This window comes from Perognathus longimembris, chromosome 3 (genome assembly GCF_023159225.1).
Source record: "Perognathus longimembris pacificus isolate PPM17 chromosome 3, ASM2315922v1, whole genome shotgun sequence".
NCBI classification, from domain to species: Eukaryota; Metazoa; Chordata; class Mammalia; order Rodentia; family Heteromyidae; genus Perognathus; species Perognathus longimembris.
The window spans coordinates 8578886-8594955 of record NC_063163.1 but is presented as its reverse complement, the minus strand read 5'-3'; the positions used below and the strand labels follow the sequence as shown (position 1 = coordinate 8594955).

General features: G+C 56.9%; 1 protein-coding gene across 1 annotated transcript in view; it reads right to left on the bottom strand.

Annotated features, from left to right (window-relative positions):
• The window catches only part of Stk24 (serine/threonine kinase 24), a 57970-nt gene extending 42733 nt beyond the window's left edge, over window positions 1-15237 (bottom strand). The window contains exon 1 of the mRNA XM_048341160.1: window positions 15070-15237. Coding sequence (XP_048197117.1) covers window positions 15070-15111 — 42 coding nt within the window. The 5' untranslated portion in view covers window positions 15112-15237. The remainder of the gene's footprint in view (window positions 1-15069) is intronic.
• Window positions 15238-16070: the final 833 nt, after the last annotated feature.

The window sequence follows — 16070 nt, the reverse complement described above, 5'->3', positions numbered from 1 at the left end:
CTCACTTGAGAAGCATAGGTACATAAATTCTGTATGTATATATGGAGAACATGACTCTGTGAACTATGAACTACGTGTGTGTATATTATATATATATATATGAGAATGAGGAAAGAAGAGAAGAAAGAGGGTGAACAACTTGAAACACACTGCAACCACATATGAAGTCCCACATGCAGGCTCAGTGAAAGCTGATGGATCACGAGGGAACTAAGGGGGACAGGAAGGGAGAAAGCAGCAGAGACGGGTGGTCTGGGCAAAGTGTAGACTGTGACATCTGAAGCACCACGACAAAGCCTGTGGTGTGAGTAATCCACACTTCTAAAAACAGAAAACCGAGCCAGGCACTGGTGGTGCACGCCTGAAATCTTAGCTACTCAGGAGGCTGAGATGGGAGACTCCAAGTACCCTCCAAGTAACTAGTTAAATAAAAAAAAAAAAAGCTTAGGGACAGCACCCAGACTCTGAGTTTCACCCCAGGACTTGCAGAAGGGGGGGAGGGAGGAGGGGAACGGGAGCCAGTGAAGGGAGAGGAAAAGAAGTACATGCTGCACTACACTGCAGTTTCAACAGTAAACTCCTAAGCAGCTTTCAGGAGCGCGGCGTGGTGGCACCCACACCGGAGGCGGGAGGGCCCCAAGCCCCAGGCCAGCCTGCTAGGTTACCTAGAAAGTTCAAGGCCAACGTAAGCAATGTAGCAAAATCCCATCTTCAGAAACCATTTAAAAACCGTACAGGTACTCCAGGTACTCGTTCTCACCCAGCCACGGGGTGATCTTCCTTCCGGACAGGCCCCCCTGGGCTGGTGACGTGCTAGCTAAGGAAAAACACTTCTCAGGACTTTTCTCCCCTGCCTTGGAGAACAGCCAGTACCAGGCAGGGACAAAGACTGGCCCGGGGCTAGTCCCCCACACACACTTGCGACAGGACCTGATCTAAGGTTAGAAACACCAGGCAAGCCCAGCCAAGCAGCCCTTCCTAAAACCCTGTGGGAGAACAACTGACAAGAGCACTCCCCCGTCCACACCCCGGGGGGCAAGCCGGCGCCTTTACCACTGGCTGGGGCATGCGGCCTGGGAGCCGGGGCCTGGGTACCGGGGCGCTGGGAGCATCCCCGCCGGAGCCAGCACTCCTAGCTGTGGACGGGCCAGGAGGGCAGGGCTCAGAGCAGAACTTAGTAGGCTGGCCGGCAAGCAGGCAGAGCGGCCGGCGGGGACCCACCTGAAGCGGGGCTTTTTCCAGTCACCCCATCAGTGCCACGCCCACCCCCACCTGGCTGACAGCCAAGATGAAACCCCAGGGCCATGGGTGCACTGGCTGTTCACACTATGGTCTTCGGTCCACTTGTCAAACAGGATTCCTCATCCACACAGGCTCCTCATCTTGTCTTCTGAGCCCCGTGGGGGCCCCAGGTTCTGTTCACGCACTCGCAGACACCCGCACACCATGGCCATCAACACAGCCTGCCCTGTGGCTCCTCCCCCGGCGGCTGGCTCCTCCCCCGGCGGCTGGCTCCTCCCCGGCGGCTGGCTCCTCCCCCGGCGGCTGGCTCCTCCCCCGGCGGCTGGCTCCTCCCCCGGCGGCTGGCTCCTCCCCAGGCGGCTGGCTCCTCCCCCGGCGGCTGGCTCCTCCCCCGGCGGCTGGCTCCTCCCCCGGCGGCTGGCTCCTCCCCCAGCGGCTGGCTCCTCCCCCGGCGGCTGGCTCCTCCCCCGGCGGCTGGCTCCTCCCACTGCCAAAACCCACAGCGGGCCTCATTCTGCCGCTTCAAGCTTCCCCGGGAACGTGCATCGAGACAATCTAACCCGAAACAGGTGAATGGAAAAGAAGGGAAAGCACTTCCCAGGAGTTTCACACGAAGGAGGAGCAAGCTGCTTTCCCCAACCACACCTCAGCACCATCTTCCGGGACCTCTTCAAACCCCTTCCCCTCCCTTTCCCTTCAAGCCCAGGGAAATGGAGTCTCCTGGACGCGTCTGTACACGCCAGGGCTCTCCAAGCCCGTGCTTTCTGACATGGCGTGTGTCTGTATCGCCTCGGCCTTTCAAAGGAATCCCGAGCGCTCGCTCGGCTCAGGCATCGTTTCCTCGTTCTTCTCACCGCCACCTCGGCACTTTCAGGATTCCCGCCCCAGTGCCCCGCCGGCGCCTTCCATCAACAAGCAGGTCGCGGGCTGGCCTCTGCGACTCCGAGGGCTCCCTGAAGACGGGGTGACCCCCACGGCAGCACCCCGTCACGCATGCCCCCTGAACATCCTGTCCTGCGTCACACGGTGAACAGAAGAGAAGAGCGAGACCGACACACACTCCCTCCGTCGCGTGGCGGAGGCCTGAGCTGCGGGAAGCCCTGAGGGAGAGTGGGGGTTCACTGCAAGCCCCAGACCTTGGAAGGGGCGGGAGGAGGAGGACACAATGGGAACAGAAGGGCCCTGCAGGCGACAAGCAACTCCACACAGCACAGGACAAGCTGAGCTCGCCTCCACGGTGCACGGCCCGTTCCACACCAAGGAACACAGAGAAATTAATCCCTCGCTCCTGTCCACCTCGCGCTTATGGCTGCTCAGCTTTCCCACCTCGGGCTTGTCTAGCCTCTCCTCATGCACGCACACACACACACACACACGCACACACACACATTGAAGTACACAGTGGTACTGGCCCCATGTCCTTTACCCAAGCTTCCAAAATCCAAGTCTCTGAGAATCACTCCAAGAGGCAAGAAGACCTGCCCTGAAGCCATTTTGTGGCACATTTCGTAGTGACACGGGCCTACCCACGGCTCCAGGGTAGCAGGCCCTTATTGACACCCCTACCTGAGCCAGCAGGACCACTAGAGCTCTAACACTGTCCCTCGCCCACTGTGAGCCTCGTGCAAGGGGGAAGAGTGTGTACGACATCTGTCATGAATCAACAACCACCGCCTCACCGCACAAAACGCACGCGCCGGGACCCTGCTATCCAGCCAAACAGTCCTCTGCTCCAACAAATGTGGATTCAGAGCAGCGAGTTTCAAGCCACGACTGTCTGAGCGCTGCACGGTCCTGCACCTTCCTGTATCACCTAAAACTTTCAACTGAATAGAAGCTCAACACAGAAAACAGGAACGCTCTTTGGGGGGCAAAGTAAGTGGAGGGGCTCGTGCTTTCTCTGCTGGCACCGCACCCCACGAGCCACGCCCACAGCCCTGCTACAGAGATGGAGCCCAGCCAACTTGCCTGTCCACAGCGACCCTCAGTCCCCAGACCTCCGGCCACCCAGTCGATTCTGAATCCCTATTTACCACACGGTGGTCATCCTAAGAACTACCGGACTCCTACTCTGCTCCAGAGTCACCCAGACACAACAGCAGAAGGACAGCTGTCCTGAGTTCATCCATTCACTGCAACTGGGCGAGGGGAAGGAGCCCAGCTTCAACACGTAACATCACAAAGTATTTCACTACTAGTGAGCGTGAACAAACTGATGAGCTACAGGAAAACATGGGGTGGGGGAGAGGCATTCTCTGGCTTCGAGACATCTCTCAGAATCCTTCTGAGCAGGAGAGGAGGCTATGCCTTATGTTACAGGAGACATATCGGCCCATCAGAACATTACAATAATCCACAGCAGCACCTGACAGACCAAGGCAGGAGTTCCAGGCCAGACTGAGCTGTAGGATGTCAAGAAGGTCGAGGAAGAAAGGAAGCCGGGCACTGGTGGCTCACTTCTACAATCTCAGTTACTGAGGAGGCTGAGATCTAAGGACTGTGATTCCAAGTCAGCCTGGAGAGAAAATTCCATGAGACTGAGTTCAAGCCCCAGTTCCAGCAACAAGAAACGGGAAAAGAAGGGAGAAAGGGAGGAAGGGGAAACTCTTAACTAATCCTCCTCCATTGTCTAACGTGCTTATACATTTTTAGAAAGTAAAAGTCACTAAAAACTCGAAGGAAATGCGAGACCGTATGACATAATTCTACACAGAGAACAGTCGCGGAGCTCCTACAGTAGGACTACAATTACAGAAAGACATATACACAAATGGCTGGAACATAAGCAAAACAACAACCAATCTATCAGGAGTCGTGGAATGAACAGACACGCTTCTGTTCTCACAGTCATTTCTGAAGGCTGAGCGGTGGCCCCACCGCTGACCCCACCTCTTTAGATCACATTATTTTGAATGGACTCTGGCCAGACCGCTGGCCAGGGTGGGCAGTAGGGCGGGCGGGCCCCAGCTGATAAGCGAGGCCAGCCCTTCTGCTGGCTTCAAAGCCGCCCTATCGCAAGCCCCCCAGCAGAGCGAGGGCGATGACCCAGACCGAGGATGCCAAGAGCTATTTCCACAGAACTTCAAAAAAGCCTTGGTACCTACAGAGAACATATTAAAAAATAATAATAATAACCTACACAAAGGGCCATGCATACCAATACTGAGGACTTTACCACTTTTTTAGGCTTAAAATATGTAATCATCTGAAATAACTTTCCACTCCAATCACCGTTTAGACTACTGAAGGTAAACCTCGCCCTTCTGAGAAACAGAAAGAGGAAAAGTAATGTCTGGCCAGGAGTGCTGCGGAGGCAGAGCTCCTTCCAGACTACTGACAAAGCTGACTGCAGAGAAGGGAAGAAAACGTGGTAGCTGTGCGTTTGCCCCTAAGCGTGCAGGTCTCTGAGCGAGTGCTGGGGCTTCCCAGACTCAAGCTCAAGAAACCATTCCACCTCAGCGATAATGCATCCAATCCAGGCAGGGTCGGGGCGGGGGGGGAAGGGGGGGTAATCACCCAATAGGTGCGCACACTTCTGGTGCAGAGATAAACACAGTCTCACCCCATCTGTACTCCCAAGACAACGACAACAACAAAGAGGAAGGCATTCTGAATGACAAGTATTTATCCAGAGTCAGACTTCATTAACAAAACTCCTCCGTCTCTCCCTACGCGAGCACTCCCCTAACTCTGTAATGGGTATGTTACCCTCCTATTTTAATAACTCTCACAAACCTCAAAAAAATAAAAGTCCTTCCTACCTCCAGAAATAGAACCCTCAAATGAAGTCAAAGAGCAAAGCCTAACCAATCCGGTGAGGCTAGTAGATATAGATTACTTCTGAAATATAAATCAAGTCAATTATCTGCACAGGAAAGCATAAAGCCTTAGACAGTGCACTCATTTGGGTAGGGGTGCTGGTGGCACACTGCCTTTAATTCTAGCTACTCCGGATGCTGAAACCTGGAGGATAAGGTTCAAAGCTAGCCTGGGCAGAAAAATCCTTAAGACTCTATACTCCAAAAATACCCAGCAAAAAAAAGCCAGGCTGAAAGTATGGCTCAAGTAAGTAGGCACATCGGTCAAGCAAGTAATCAGAGCAAGTAGCAAATGAGAGGCCCTGAGTTCAAACCCCGTACTGGCTTTAAAACAAAAAAAAGTCCATTGGTCTGGAGTACAGCTCTCGGTTCAGAAATATAAGTGTAGCAGACCTACAGAAATATAGGTCAGCATATTGCTGGTTAAGTGTTCAAGCACTGAAGAATATTAGTTATGATGAAAAAGACAGACAGACAGACAAGGATACATACCCTGCCCAGCCCTGCCCTGCCCTGGGAGGCACAGAGCTCTGAAACTCCTCCTAGAAGCTGTCTGAAGCAGGAAGGCATGGCCAAGGCTGGCAGCAAGAGCCAGAGAGCTGTCCTCATGGCTGTTCTCCTCCAGCTGAGGAGTGTTGGCTCTCAGAACCTAGCAGGTCCTGACTACCCCGGCACAAGGCAGCTCACTCACCGCAGACCCCCTCCTACAAGGCAGGAACAGCAAACTGCAGGGATGTGTGTTTTCCAGTCTGGCACGACCACAGCCTTTACTTTTTTCCAGCCGCGCAGCACAGGAAGCAGAACGGAGCAGATGGAAAGAGAACCCCCCTACTGGTGGAACTGCTGAAGCAATCCCTTACACTCCCACATCTTTTCCTCATTAAATTACCTCTCTGGATGCATTTGGGACAGGGATCCTGCATGCGACACACCAAGGCAATGCGCAAACAACGCCTTGCTTCATCGGGGTTGAACGACTTGGACGGAGTCCCGGCTGAACATGTTTTCAAAGTTCTCCACGACAGTACCTAAAATAGCTGCTGGCCAAGGCTCAGTTCCCGAGTTCTGGCTATTTTTCCTTCGTGATCTGTGGCAGAATGCTGTAAATCTTGACCTGAGAAAGGACCCTGCTCTTAACCAGGCAGCCACACCAAGGCTGCATCCCAAAAGCAGCTTCCCTGGCTTATAGATACATCCTTTGAGTCCCTCACGCACCGAAGTCTCACGCACACACGCTGCCACGCATCCCTGCCCAAGCCCTGTGCGGGCCACCGTGGTGTGCAGTGGCCTGATCGCTGTGGCCCCCCTTCCTGCCTGAGAAGCTCAGTCCCAGTCCACAGCTGGGCCACCCAGAACTCTACCAAGTCCACCAGCACTCCCAAGATCCCACAGCGCGCCCTGAAACGGCTCAGAACCAGAAAAAGGAAAGGCAACGTGGAGAAACGCCATTTTCAGTTCAAGTGAGGGAGGTGGAGGTCACTGGGTGTTAGAGAGACAGAAAAGCGAGCGCCATTTATCTACAGAGAAGAACTAGAAGGAAAAGAAAATCACATGATGAAGAGAATTGAGACTGGGAGTGGCTCCCACCCGCTAGTGCCAGTGCCACGGCCCGGGACGCAGTCCACGTGCCTGGCCTGGGCTCACTCGCTCAAGACAGCCGAGAGAGAGAGAGAGAGAGAGAGAGAGAGAGAGAGAGAGAGAGAGAACCGTCAATCTCAACATCCCACTGTGGTCACAAAGACTAAAATCCTCCCACACGAAAAGGAGCAAGACGACCGCAGCCCCGAGATGCAGAAGAGGGGATGGAGGGCACAGTCTTGCTTTCCAGCACATGGATTGAGGGGATGCATTAGACCCACACTAGAAAACAAACGCGAGCTCGAGAGAGAGGAGTGTCAACCGAGTCCACAGCACCAAAGCCCTGGCTCTCAGCAACTGTCCGCACAGGCAGTGTACAGACGCCAGGTCTAAGCGTCCTCCATCGAGCAGGGAGAAGTGGAAGGGGCAGGCTGCCTGGGGGGGGCGGGGGGAGGGGGGTACAGAATGGAGCCAGGAAAGGCAGCTGCTGTGCTTCCCCACACATCTTACACAACCAACCTTTGCCACCCTTACTCAAGGAAAACTACACAAAATCCTGAGGTAACTGAAAATAAAACAAAGGATGTGGGCCAGTAATAAATAATTGCAAACCCTTGAGCCTAAAATTCTTTTTTCAAAACAGGAAGAGAGTTAATGGGCAGATAAACCTCCAGCTACATGTTTGGTATTTGGTCGTTGGTAGGCGTTGGCCTAAAGCTTAACACTCTCCCACGATGTATGTGGACGCCAATAAGGTGCTCGGACAGAAGCAAGGTACCCTAAAAGAGCAAGGTGTCTGAATCAGCAGTGTTACTCCCAGGGTGTCCACTGCCTTGAAGTTAGAGACATGGGCATCTTAGATGATGTAGCAAGCCAACCCTCCAAAACACTGGCAATGACCAGGACCTAGGTGTCCTCCCACCCAAGACATGTGACACTGAGATGTTTTGGGTTTTTTTTTTGCCAGTCCTGGGCCTTGAACTCAGGGCCTGAGCACTGTCTCTGGCTTCTTTTTTGCTCAAGGCTAGCACTCTGCCACTTGAGCCACAGCGCCACTTCTGGCCGTTTTCCATATATGTGGTGCTGAGGAATCGAACCCAGGGCTTCACGTATATGAGGCAGGCACTCTCGCCTCTAGGCCATATTCCCAGCCCACCACTGAGATGTTTAACGCATCCCACGACAGAAACCTAAGTTATGAGGAATGAGAGCCACAGCCCGGCCTGCCTGCGGCGGCCACACACACGAGTCCATTCGCGCTTACCACGCCATCTAAGGCCCACAAAAAGCCGTGGCAGGGAGGGTCGGGTGGAGCCCACTTCCCGTAGGTATGACTTTCCAAGCGGGCAAGTCTGAATCACAGGAAAAATCTGCCCAAATAAAGAGCTGAGCGTGAGGCACCATGAGACTCCCGGGCTCTGGCCTGGAGGGCGTGCCGTGTAAAGCCAGCGCTCAACCCTCAGGAACCGTCCACCTGGAACCAACGCAGGACCCAAGAGCCCCCTCAACCCACGCGCGATGAGGCAGCCCGGCCACACCATCAGAACGGTGGCTCCAAGGGCAAAGTGGGTACAAACCACCCTCCAACGCAGGCAGCCACCATGCACCATGGTGAGCCCTCAGCCAACACATCTGTCCCATCTAGGCCTTCTGGAAGGACACTTTGGTCACTGGGTTCCATGCGAAACACGAGCAAGAACAATCCTCCAGCTGCCATTAGAATCACAATGTTCCAGACCCCTCCAAAGAATTAACTTCGGATAGCCATGTGCCGGTAGCTTGTGCCTCTATTGCTAGCTAGTGGGAAGACTGAAGAACAGTCCAGGAAGGGAAGCCTGGGAGACTTAATCTCAATAGAGTCTGGGCATGGTGACCTGTAGTGATAGTTACAACGGGAAGTAAAAAAATAGGTAGGTCATGATCCAAGCACATACCTGGGCAGGAAAATAGCTAACCCATGCGAAAAGGGCTGGAGGCATGGCTCAGCTCCGGTCCAACGAGAATGAGCCCTAAGTTCAAATTCAAACCCCAGTATAAGGGGGGGGAGGGGAGAGTTAACTTGAAAAGAAAGACCAGGCACTGGTGGCTCGTGCCTGCAATTCTACTCAGGATCAGGAGAGGCTGAGTTCTGAGGATCATGGTTTGAAGCCAGCCCAGGCAGGAAAAGTCTCCCTTGGACTCATCTCCAATTAACCACTCAAAAGCTGGATGTGGCCCTGTGGCTCAAGTGACAGAGCGCTAGTCTCGAGCTCAAAGAGGTTCAGGGACAGTGCCCAGGCCCTGAGTTCAAGCCCCGCAACAGACAAAAAAAAAATCTTGCTGAGAGCACCCGTGGCTCAAGCCTGCAATCCTAGCTACTCACAAGGCTGTCATCTGCAGACCGAGGTTTATAGACCAGCCCAGGCCAAAAAAAAAAGGCCTCAAGACTCCATCTCTAACTAATCAGCAAGGAAGCTGGGCTGGAAGCATGGGTCAAGTGGTAAAGCACGAGCCATGAGTAGAAAAAGCCAAGCGAAAACACAAGGCAATTAAGTTCAAGTCCCAGCAACAGTACAGAAAGAAAAAAAACCGACATCCTTCCCCGACCAAAATAATAAGATTTTCCGGACAGGGAATGTGACTGGCCCTGCAGCAGAATGCTTGCCAAGCACGCACCGAGGGCCACGAGTTCAACCCCCAACCCCGCCAATCATCTCTCAAGCAAAGGGAGTCCTTACCATGGCTGCCCTGTGGTGACGGGGAAGAAGGACCGCGAAAGCCCGAGAGGCATAGGGCTTAGGCGAGCATCTTCATTTCACTTTAGTGTCTCTTGCAGCACGGGGCAACAGGCAAAGGCCATAAATTAGCCGGGGGGTACAGACAGTGCTAAGACTGTACATTCTCCCCAGATCAGACCACCTGGGTCTGGGTGAATTCTGTGTCACCTACGCTGCCTCCTTCCCGCCCCTGGCCTCCCGTGGCCTCCAATCCCCAAGGCCTTCTAAGACAGCCCTCCGTGAACCCGAGAGCCCACCTGTCCCTAGCAACACAGGAAAGCCAGAAGAACGGAACAAGACTACCCAGCCTCCTGCTGCCCAGACTCCAGCCCCAACCGGTGCCCCACACCTGCCATTTCTCAGGGGCACCCCTCAACGAGCCGTCAGGACCAGCAGCCCAGACTCGTCCTGTCCTGGCTCCTGCAGCTACTGCAGGGTGCTCCCAGCCTAACTCCCAGCACTCCACCGAACGTTCCCACTCCAAACTGTCACTCAGGGTCTCAGCACCCCAGAGCGCACCTCACAGCAGGGGGAGGTTACCTCAAGCTGGGAGGACGGAGAGGAGGGGCTGCGGTATGGTATGCCCGCAACAACAGCACTGTAAGTATGCAGCTATGCCTCTGTCCTCAATACACTGAAACTTTCTGAATTAACTCATGCTCTTGCTACATCTGTGATGTCTCTAATTCATGTAGCGTAGGGTTGCAACCACCTCCCTTTTGTAAGTAAACCCGCGTTCCAGCAGTGCAACTCCCCAGTGCTAGGAAGCAGCAGCTGTCTCCTCAAGCGTCAGTTTCTGGACCTGATAGAAATTTTCTTACAGGGGTCAAGTCCACAAAAGTTAAAAGGTGGGCCGGGCACGGGTGGCTCGTGCCTGTAACCCCAGCTACTCGAGAGTCAAGAGATCTGAGGATCTCGAGGTTCAAGCCAGCCAGAGCAGGAAAAGTCTAAGAGACTCTTCATCTCCAATTAACCACAAAAAAAAAGCCAGAAGTGGAGCTGTGGCTCAAGTGATAGAGCACCAGCCTTGGACTCAAAAGCTCAGGGGCAGCACGCAGAACCAGCACACAAAAAAAGATGCAAGGTGGGCTGGGAATATGGCCTAGTGGCAAGAGAGCTTGCTTTGTATACATGAAGCCCTGCGTTCGATTCCCCAGCACCACATATATAGAAAACGGCCAGAAGTGGCGCTGTGGCTCAAGTGGCAGAGTGCTAGCCTTGAGCAAAAAGAAGCCAGGGACAGTGCTCAGGCCCTGAGTCCAAGGCCCAGGACTGGCAAAAAAAAAAAAAGCAAGGTGACTGATAAAATTCTGTACAATAAACTTATAAACCACAATCTAATTCTTTTTAAATTACAATTTATGCAGCCTTCAAGTGAAGCCAGGCCTGAATATTCAATGGACACAAGGAACCCGGGCAGGCACAGACCAGCCAATTTCCTTGTATTTATTCATACTATACTTGGTTCATTACTTCTACTGCTCCCCCTATGGTAATATAGAACTGGGGTGCAGAAGAGAAAAAAAAAAGGAAACTTCATTAAACATTCAGCTATACAGCTATCATCTCCCCTGGCCTAGGACTTCACAGTGGTAGCCGATAATAGCTGCTGATTGAATAAATAAAACATCCATTTTGTACTAATTTCTTCAGCAAGTACGACCTAGAGTGGAATTATCTGCGATGTTTGTAAAAAGTAACAATAAAACACCAATACAGCATGCTGAGCAGGAGTATGAGCTTCAAGACGAGAAAGACCTGTTTTCCAATCACCTATTTTTGCCTTGCAAGGCACTCCCTTTAACTCGGGTTTAGCTGCCACAGCTTTAAAACGTTGTAATACCAATGCCTCAATAGGTACCAATAAGAATCAAGAGGCATAAAAATGATTTTTGCAAGACATGAAAAACAGTCTTCTTACTGAAATGGCCCTTCATCTGGCCTACTCTGCAAGCATTCTTTGCTTAGGCCTCCCGAATCCACTATGTTGTTTTTCCAAACCTTTAAGCCAACTCCTTATAAGCCCTGGTCAGGAGACAAGGAAGGAGGGAGGGAGGAAGGGAGGGGCCTGAGACCCAGAGCGGAGAGGATGCCTACTTCTCCATTTTATCCTGCCAGTCAAGACTACGTGTACCTTTAATTTAATCCTCACCAACAGCTCTGAGGGAAGCCTCCCAGGGCAACTGGCAACTACTAATCCCAAGTTGAAATTAAATGTGCTTGTTTTTCCTTTCTGTGCGTGAGGGAGAAGGGTGTTCCTCTCAATGGCACACCAAAAACGTATTATCCAGCTTGTGAATACAAGTACAGGAACGACCATCAGAAGCTACTCTAGCTATAACTGCTGGAAACTCTTGGGCTCTCCTATTGAGAAAAATGGATCATCTTTATACTATTGAGAAATTAAACACAACTCCTATGTCAAGACCATGTAGGAAATAACCCTCTCTTCTGAGAGGCCAATTTGTTCCCAAATTGATTAGGAATTTGGGCCCTGTGTGGTGCAGGCAGCCTGTAATCCTAGCTACTCAGGAGGCAGAGATCTGAGGGTCATGTGTTCAAAGCCAGCCAGGACCTTGTCAAAAAAAATTGTGTTCAATTAATAAATAAGGGGCTGGGGATATGGCCTAGTGGCAAGAGCGCTTGCCTCGTATACATGAGGCCCTGGGTTCGATTCCCCAGCACCACATATACAGAAAAAACGGCCAGAAGTGGCGCTGTGGCTCAAGTGGCAGAGTGCTAGCCTTGAGCAAAAGGAAGCCAGGGACAGTGCTCAGGCCCTGAGTCCAAGGCCCAGGACTGGCCAAAAAAAACAACAAAACAATTAATAAATAAATTTTAAAAAAGCCAGCCAGGGCAGGAAAATTCGTTAGATTTTTATCTCCAATTAACTACTAAAAAGCAGGAAGTGGACAAATGGCTCAACCAGTAGAGTGCCAGCCTTGAGTGAAAATGCTAAGCACCCAGGCCCTGAGTTCAAGCCCAAGTACTGACACATGAAAGAAAAAGTGCAAACCAGAACTACTGGGCTCCCAGGTAGTACTAAGTTACCCAGAGAGATGCTCTAGATACCTTCCTTCTTCAAACTGCTTCACAGACCACAAAGGCACAAAGGCTCACTGCCACAGTGAGACATTTGTGCTGGATCACAATCCCATTAGTAATATGTTCTAATACTCCATCTAAAGGAAATACTGATTCTTTTCTTAATAATGTAAATGTTACAAGAGGTCCTTCTTGCTCTGCTGGTTAAGAAATGATTTTTCACCCAGTTCACCCTGACCTTCATGTCTCTACTACACATAAACGAAAGCGTTGGGAGCTTTAGGAAACACCAAGAAACCACATGTGATTTTTGCCCTGTAAGGAGCAGAAGCTTAGTTTCCAAACGTATGTGAAATGTAAAACCCTTCAAGTTAAGGACGTTCTCCCAACTCCATTCCCCATCCCTTTCTGACTACTAACTTTATTATCCCTCGACAAGAACACACCAAAGGCAGCACAACAGACTAAAAATCCCAGCTACCGTTAAACGGGGGTAACTTTTGAGTTCCTATTTTTCCAGATTTCAGACGTGGAACAATGAAATGCAGTTTTCTTTCAGCGGGAGGAGGGAGGGAGGGAGATCCCTGGGACTGGAGGTGGGGAGGGGGGGGCAGGCCCTGGGTGGAGGGGGGTGTCAGATCTTCCAGCAGGAGGGAGGGAGGGAGATCCCTGGGACTGGAGGTGGGGGGGGCAGGCCCTGGGTAGAGGGGGGTGTCAGATCTTCCAGCAGGAGGGAGGGAGGGAGATCCCTGGGACTGGAGGTGGGGAGGGGGGGCAGGCCCTGGGTGGAGGGGGGTGTCAGATCTTCCAGCAGGAGGGAGGGAGGGAGATCCCTGGGACTGGAGGGGGGGAGGGGGGGCAGGCCCTGGGTGGAGGGGATGTCAGATCTTCCAGTAGGAGAGGCAGGGAGGGAGATCCCTGGGACTGGAGGGGGGGAGGGGGGCAGGCCCTGGGTGGAGGGGATGTCAGATCTTCCAGTAGGAGAGGCAGGGAGGGAGATCCCTGGGACTGGAGGGGGGGAGGGGGGGCAGGCCCTGGGTGGAGGGGGGTGTCAGATCTTCCAGCAGGAGGGAGGGAGGGAGATCCCTGGGACTGAAGGGGGGAGGGGGGCAGGCCCTGGGTGGAGGGGGGTGTCAGATCTTCCAGCAGGAGGGAGGGAGGGAGATCCCTGGGACTGGAGGTGGGGAGGGGGGGCAGGCCCTGGGTGGAGGGGGGTGTCAGATCTTCCAGCAGGAGGGAGGGAGGGAGATCCCTGGGACTGGAGGGGGGGAGGGGGGGCAGGCCCTGGGTGGAGGGGATGTCAGATCTTCCAGTAGGAGAGGCAGGGAGGGAGATCCCTGGGACTGGAGGGGGGGAGGGGGGCAGGCCCTGGGTGGAGGGGATGTCAGATCTTCCAGTAGGAGAGGCAGGGAGGGAGATCCCTGGGACTGGAGGGGGGGAGGGGGGGCAGGCCCTGGGTGGAGGGGGGTGTCAGATCTTCCAGCAGGAGGGAGGGAGGGAGATCCCTGGGACTGAAGGGGGGAGGGGGGCAGGCCCTGGGTGGAGGGGGGTGTCAGACGCGGCCTCCTAACCGCCTCGGGCCCCGGGCACCCCCCCCCCCCTCAGCCCTGGAGACGGCGAGAAGGAGCCTGTGGCCATCTATAACCGAACCCACTTGGGCATTCCGGCTTGTTTTCCCAAAGTTCGTGCGTCTCCTCGCTCGGTGCCACGGCCGGGGAGGGGGGGAGCACCCTTGGGACGGCGAGCCCTGCCCGGCCGGCGGGCGTCCCGGAGCCGCCGCGGCGAGCGCTCGCGAGCGGGACGCGCGGGCCCAGGGCGGCGGGGCTTCGCGGCCGAAGGGCCGGCGACGGTCGCTCCGGGCGCAAAACTTGGGCTGGTTCGCGCGGAGCTGCGTCCCGCGGCCTCCTCCCCCCCCCCCCGGCGTCCCCTCCCTCCCCCCCCCCGAGGAAGCTCCGAGGTGTCCGGTAGGCCGGCGCGGACCGCGCGGCCCCGGCGCTCGCCGCCCGCAGCTCCCGGGGGCCGGGCCCGGGCGTCCCGGAGCCGGCGGCGGCGGCGGCGGGCCTGAGGCGCGGGCTCCGCGCGGGGCACCCCCGGCTCCCCTCCGCCCGCACCCCGGGCGCCCCGCCCTGCGCCGCCGGGGCCCGCGCGCTCATCGCCGGCTCGCCCCGCGGGGCGACTCCGGTGAGGGGGAAGGTGGGGGGGGGGAGGTCGAGGACCCGCGGGGGCCCCATCGCCCCGACCCCCGGCCCCCGGCCCGCCCGGGACTCGGGGACCAGGCGGGGGGGGGGGGGGAGCCTCCAAGGGCATTGCTCCCTTCCCTCCTCCCGGGGCCCGGCCGGCGCCGGCTCCGCAGCAAAGCAGCGGGAGTTGGGGCGCCCGCACCCCACGTTCGGACCCAGGCCGCGCGGCCCCCACGGCGCGCACTCAGCCCCCCCACCTCCACCCCGAGACCCCAGGCGCCCGGGCCGGGCAGAGCCCCCGGGGGGGGGGGGGCCCGGGGCCGGCGCCCCTCCCCGGCGTGACCCCGGAAGGGAGCGAGGGGGCGCCGTGTTTACAGCCGCCAAGTTGCCGCTTCCGCCCGGCCACGTCCCCGCGTCCCCGCGTCCCCGCGCCCGGCCGCCCTGCCTTACCTGCATGCCCGGCAGGCCCGACTGCACCGGGGAGTGGGCCATGGCCTCCGACGGCCGGGCCGCGGCGAGATCCGCGGGGCGGGCGGGCGGGCGGGAGCCCGGGGCGGGCCGGGGCCCGAGGCCGCCGCACCCCGGCGGGCGGAGGCCGGGAGGGAGGGGGCGATCTCAGCGGCGGGCGGCGGGCCGCGTCTCCATGCACCGCGCCCGGGGGGCCTGCGAGGGGCGGCGCGAGGCCTGGCGGGAGGCGCTGCCGCGGTGGCCGCGCTGGCTGGGCCGCGCTGGAGCCGGGCGGCCTGGGCCCGCGCGCGGAGGCCGCCTGGAGCCGGAGTGGGCGCGCACAGCCGGCCCAGCCCGCGAGCGCCGCGGCGCCCCGCCCCGCCCCGGCCCCCGCGCCGCCCCCGCGGCCCGGCCAGGGACCCCGCCCCGCGCTTCCGGGAGCGGAGCGGGGGGGGCGGAGGGGGGGGGCGGAGGGAGGGAGAGGCCGCGGCCGCCCGGGCGCCCTAGGCCGCACCGAGCGCCGCCGCCTGCCGCTCGGCTCTCGGGTTCCCGCGGCGAGCGCGAGCGCCGGGGTGGGGAGGGGAGGAGAGGGGGCGGCCGGGGGGGGGGGAGGGCGAGGGTGCACTTGTTGGGGGGGGGGGGACCCAAGCCGGGGCCGGCGCCACGGGCCTTCCCCGCGCCCCAACTCCGGTCCTGCCCCGGGGCCACTGCGCCCTCTCCATGGGGCCCCGGGAAGGGGGGGGATCTGGGGATCCCCCCCCCCGCGGGCCGGTCTAGGGGCACCGAGTGTGGCCACAGAGCCTCTGCCGTGTGTGGGTGAAGTTTTCCGGGTGGCTTGCCCGGTGCCCTCACCACGGGAGACTTAGCCCGTGAGGGGGGGCCCCCCCGCCCCCCGCCGTCGCCAGGTCCGCACCGGGGCGGAAAGTGGGGTGCGGAGGGGCGAGGAAGAAGGCGGACAATGGGAGGAAATCGCGTCTAGACTCTTCCCGTCCCGGCCGGTCCCT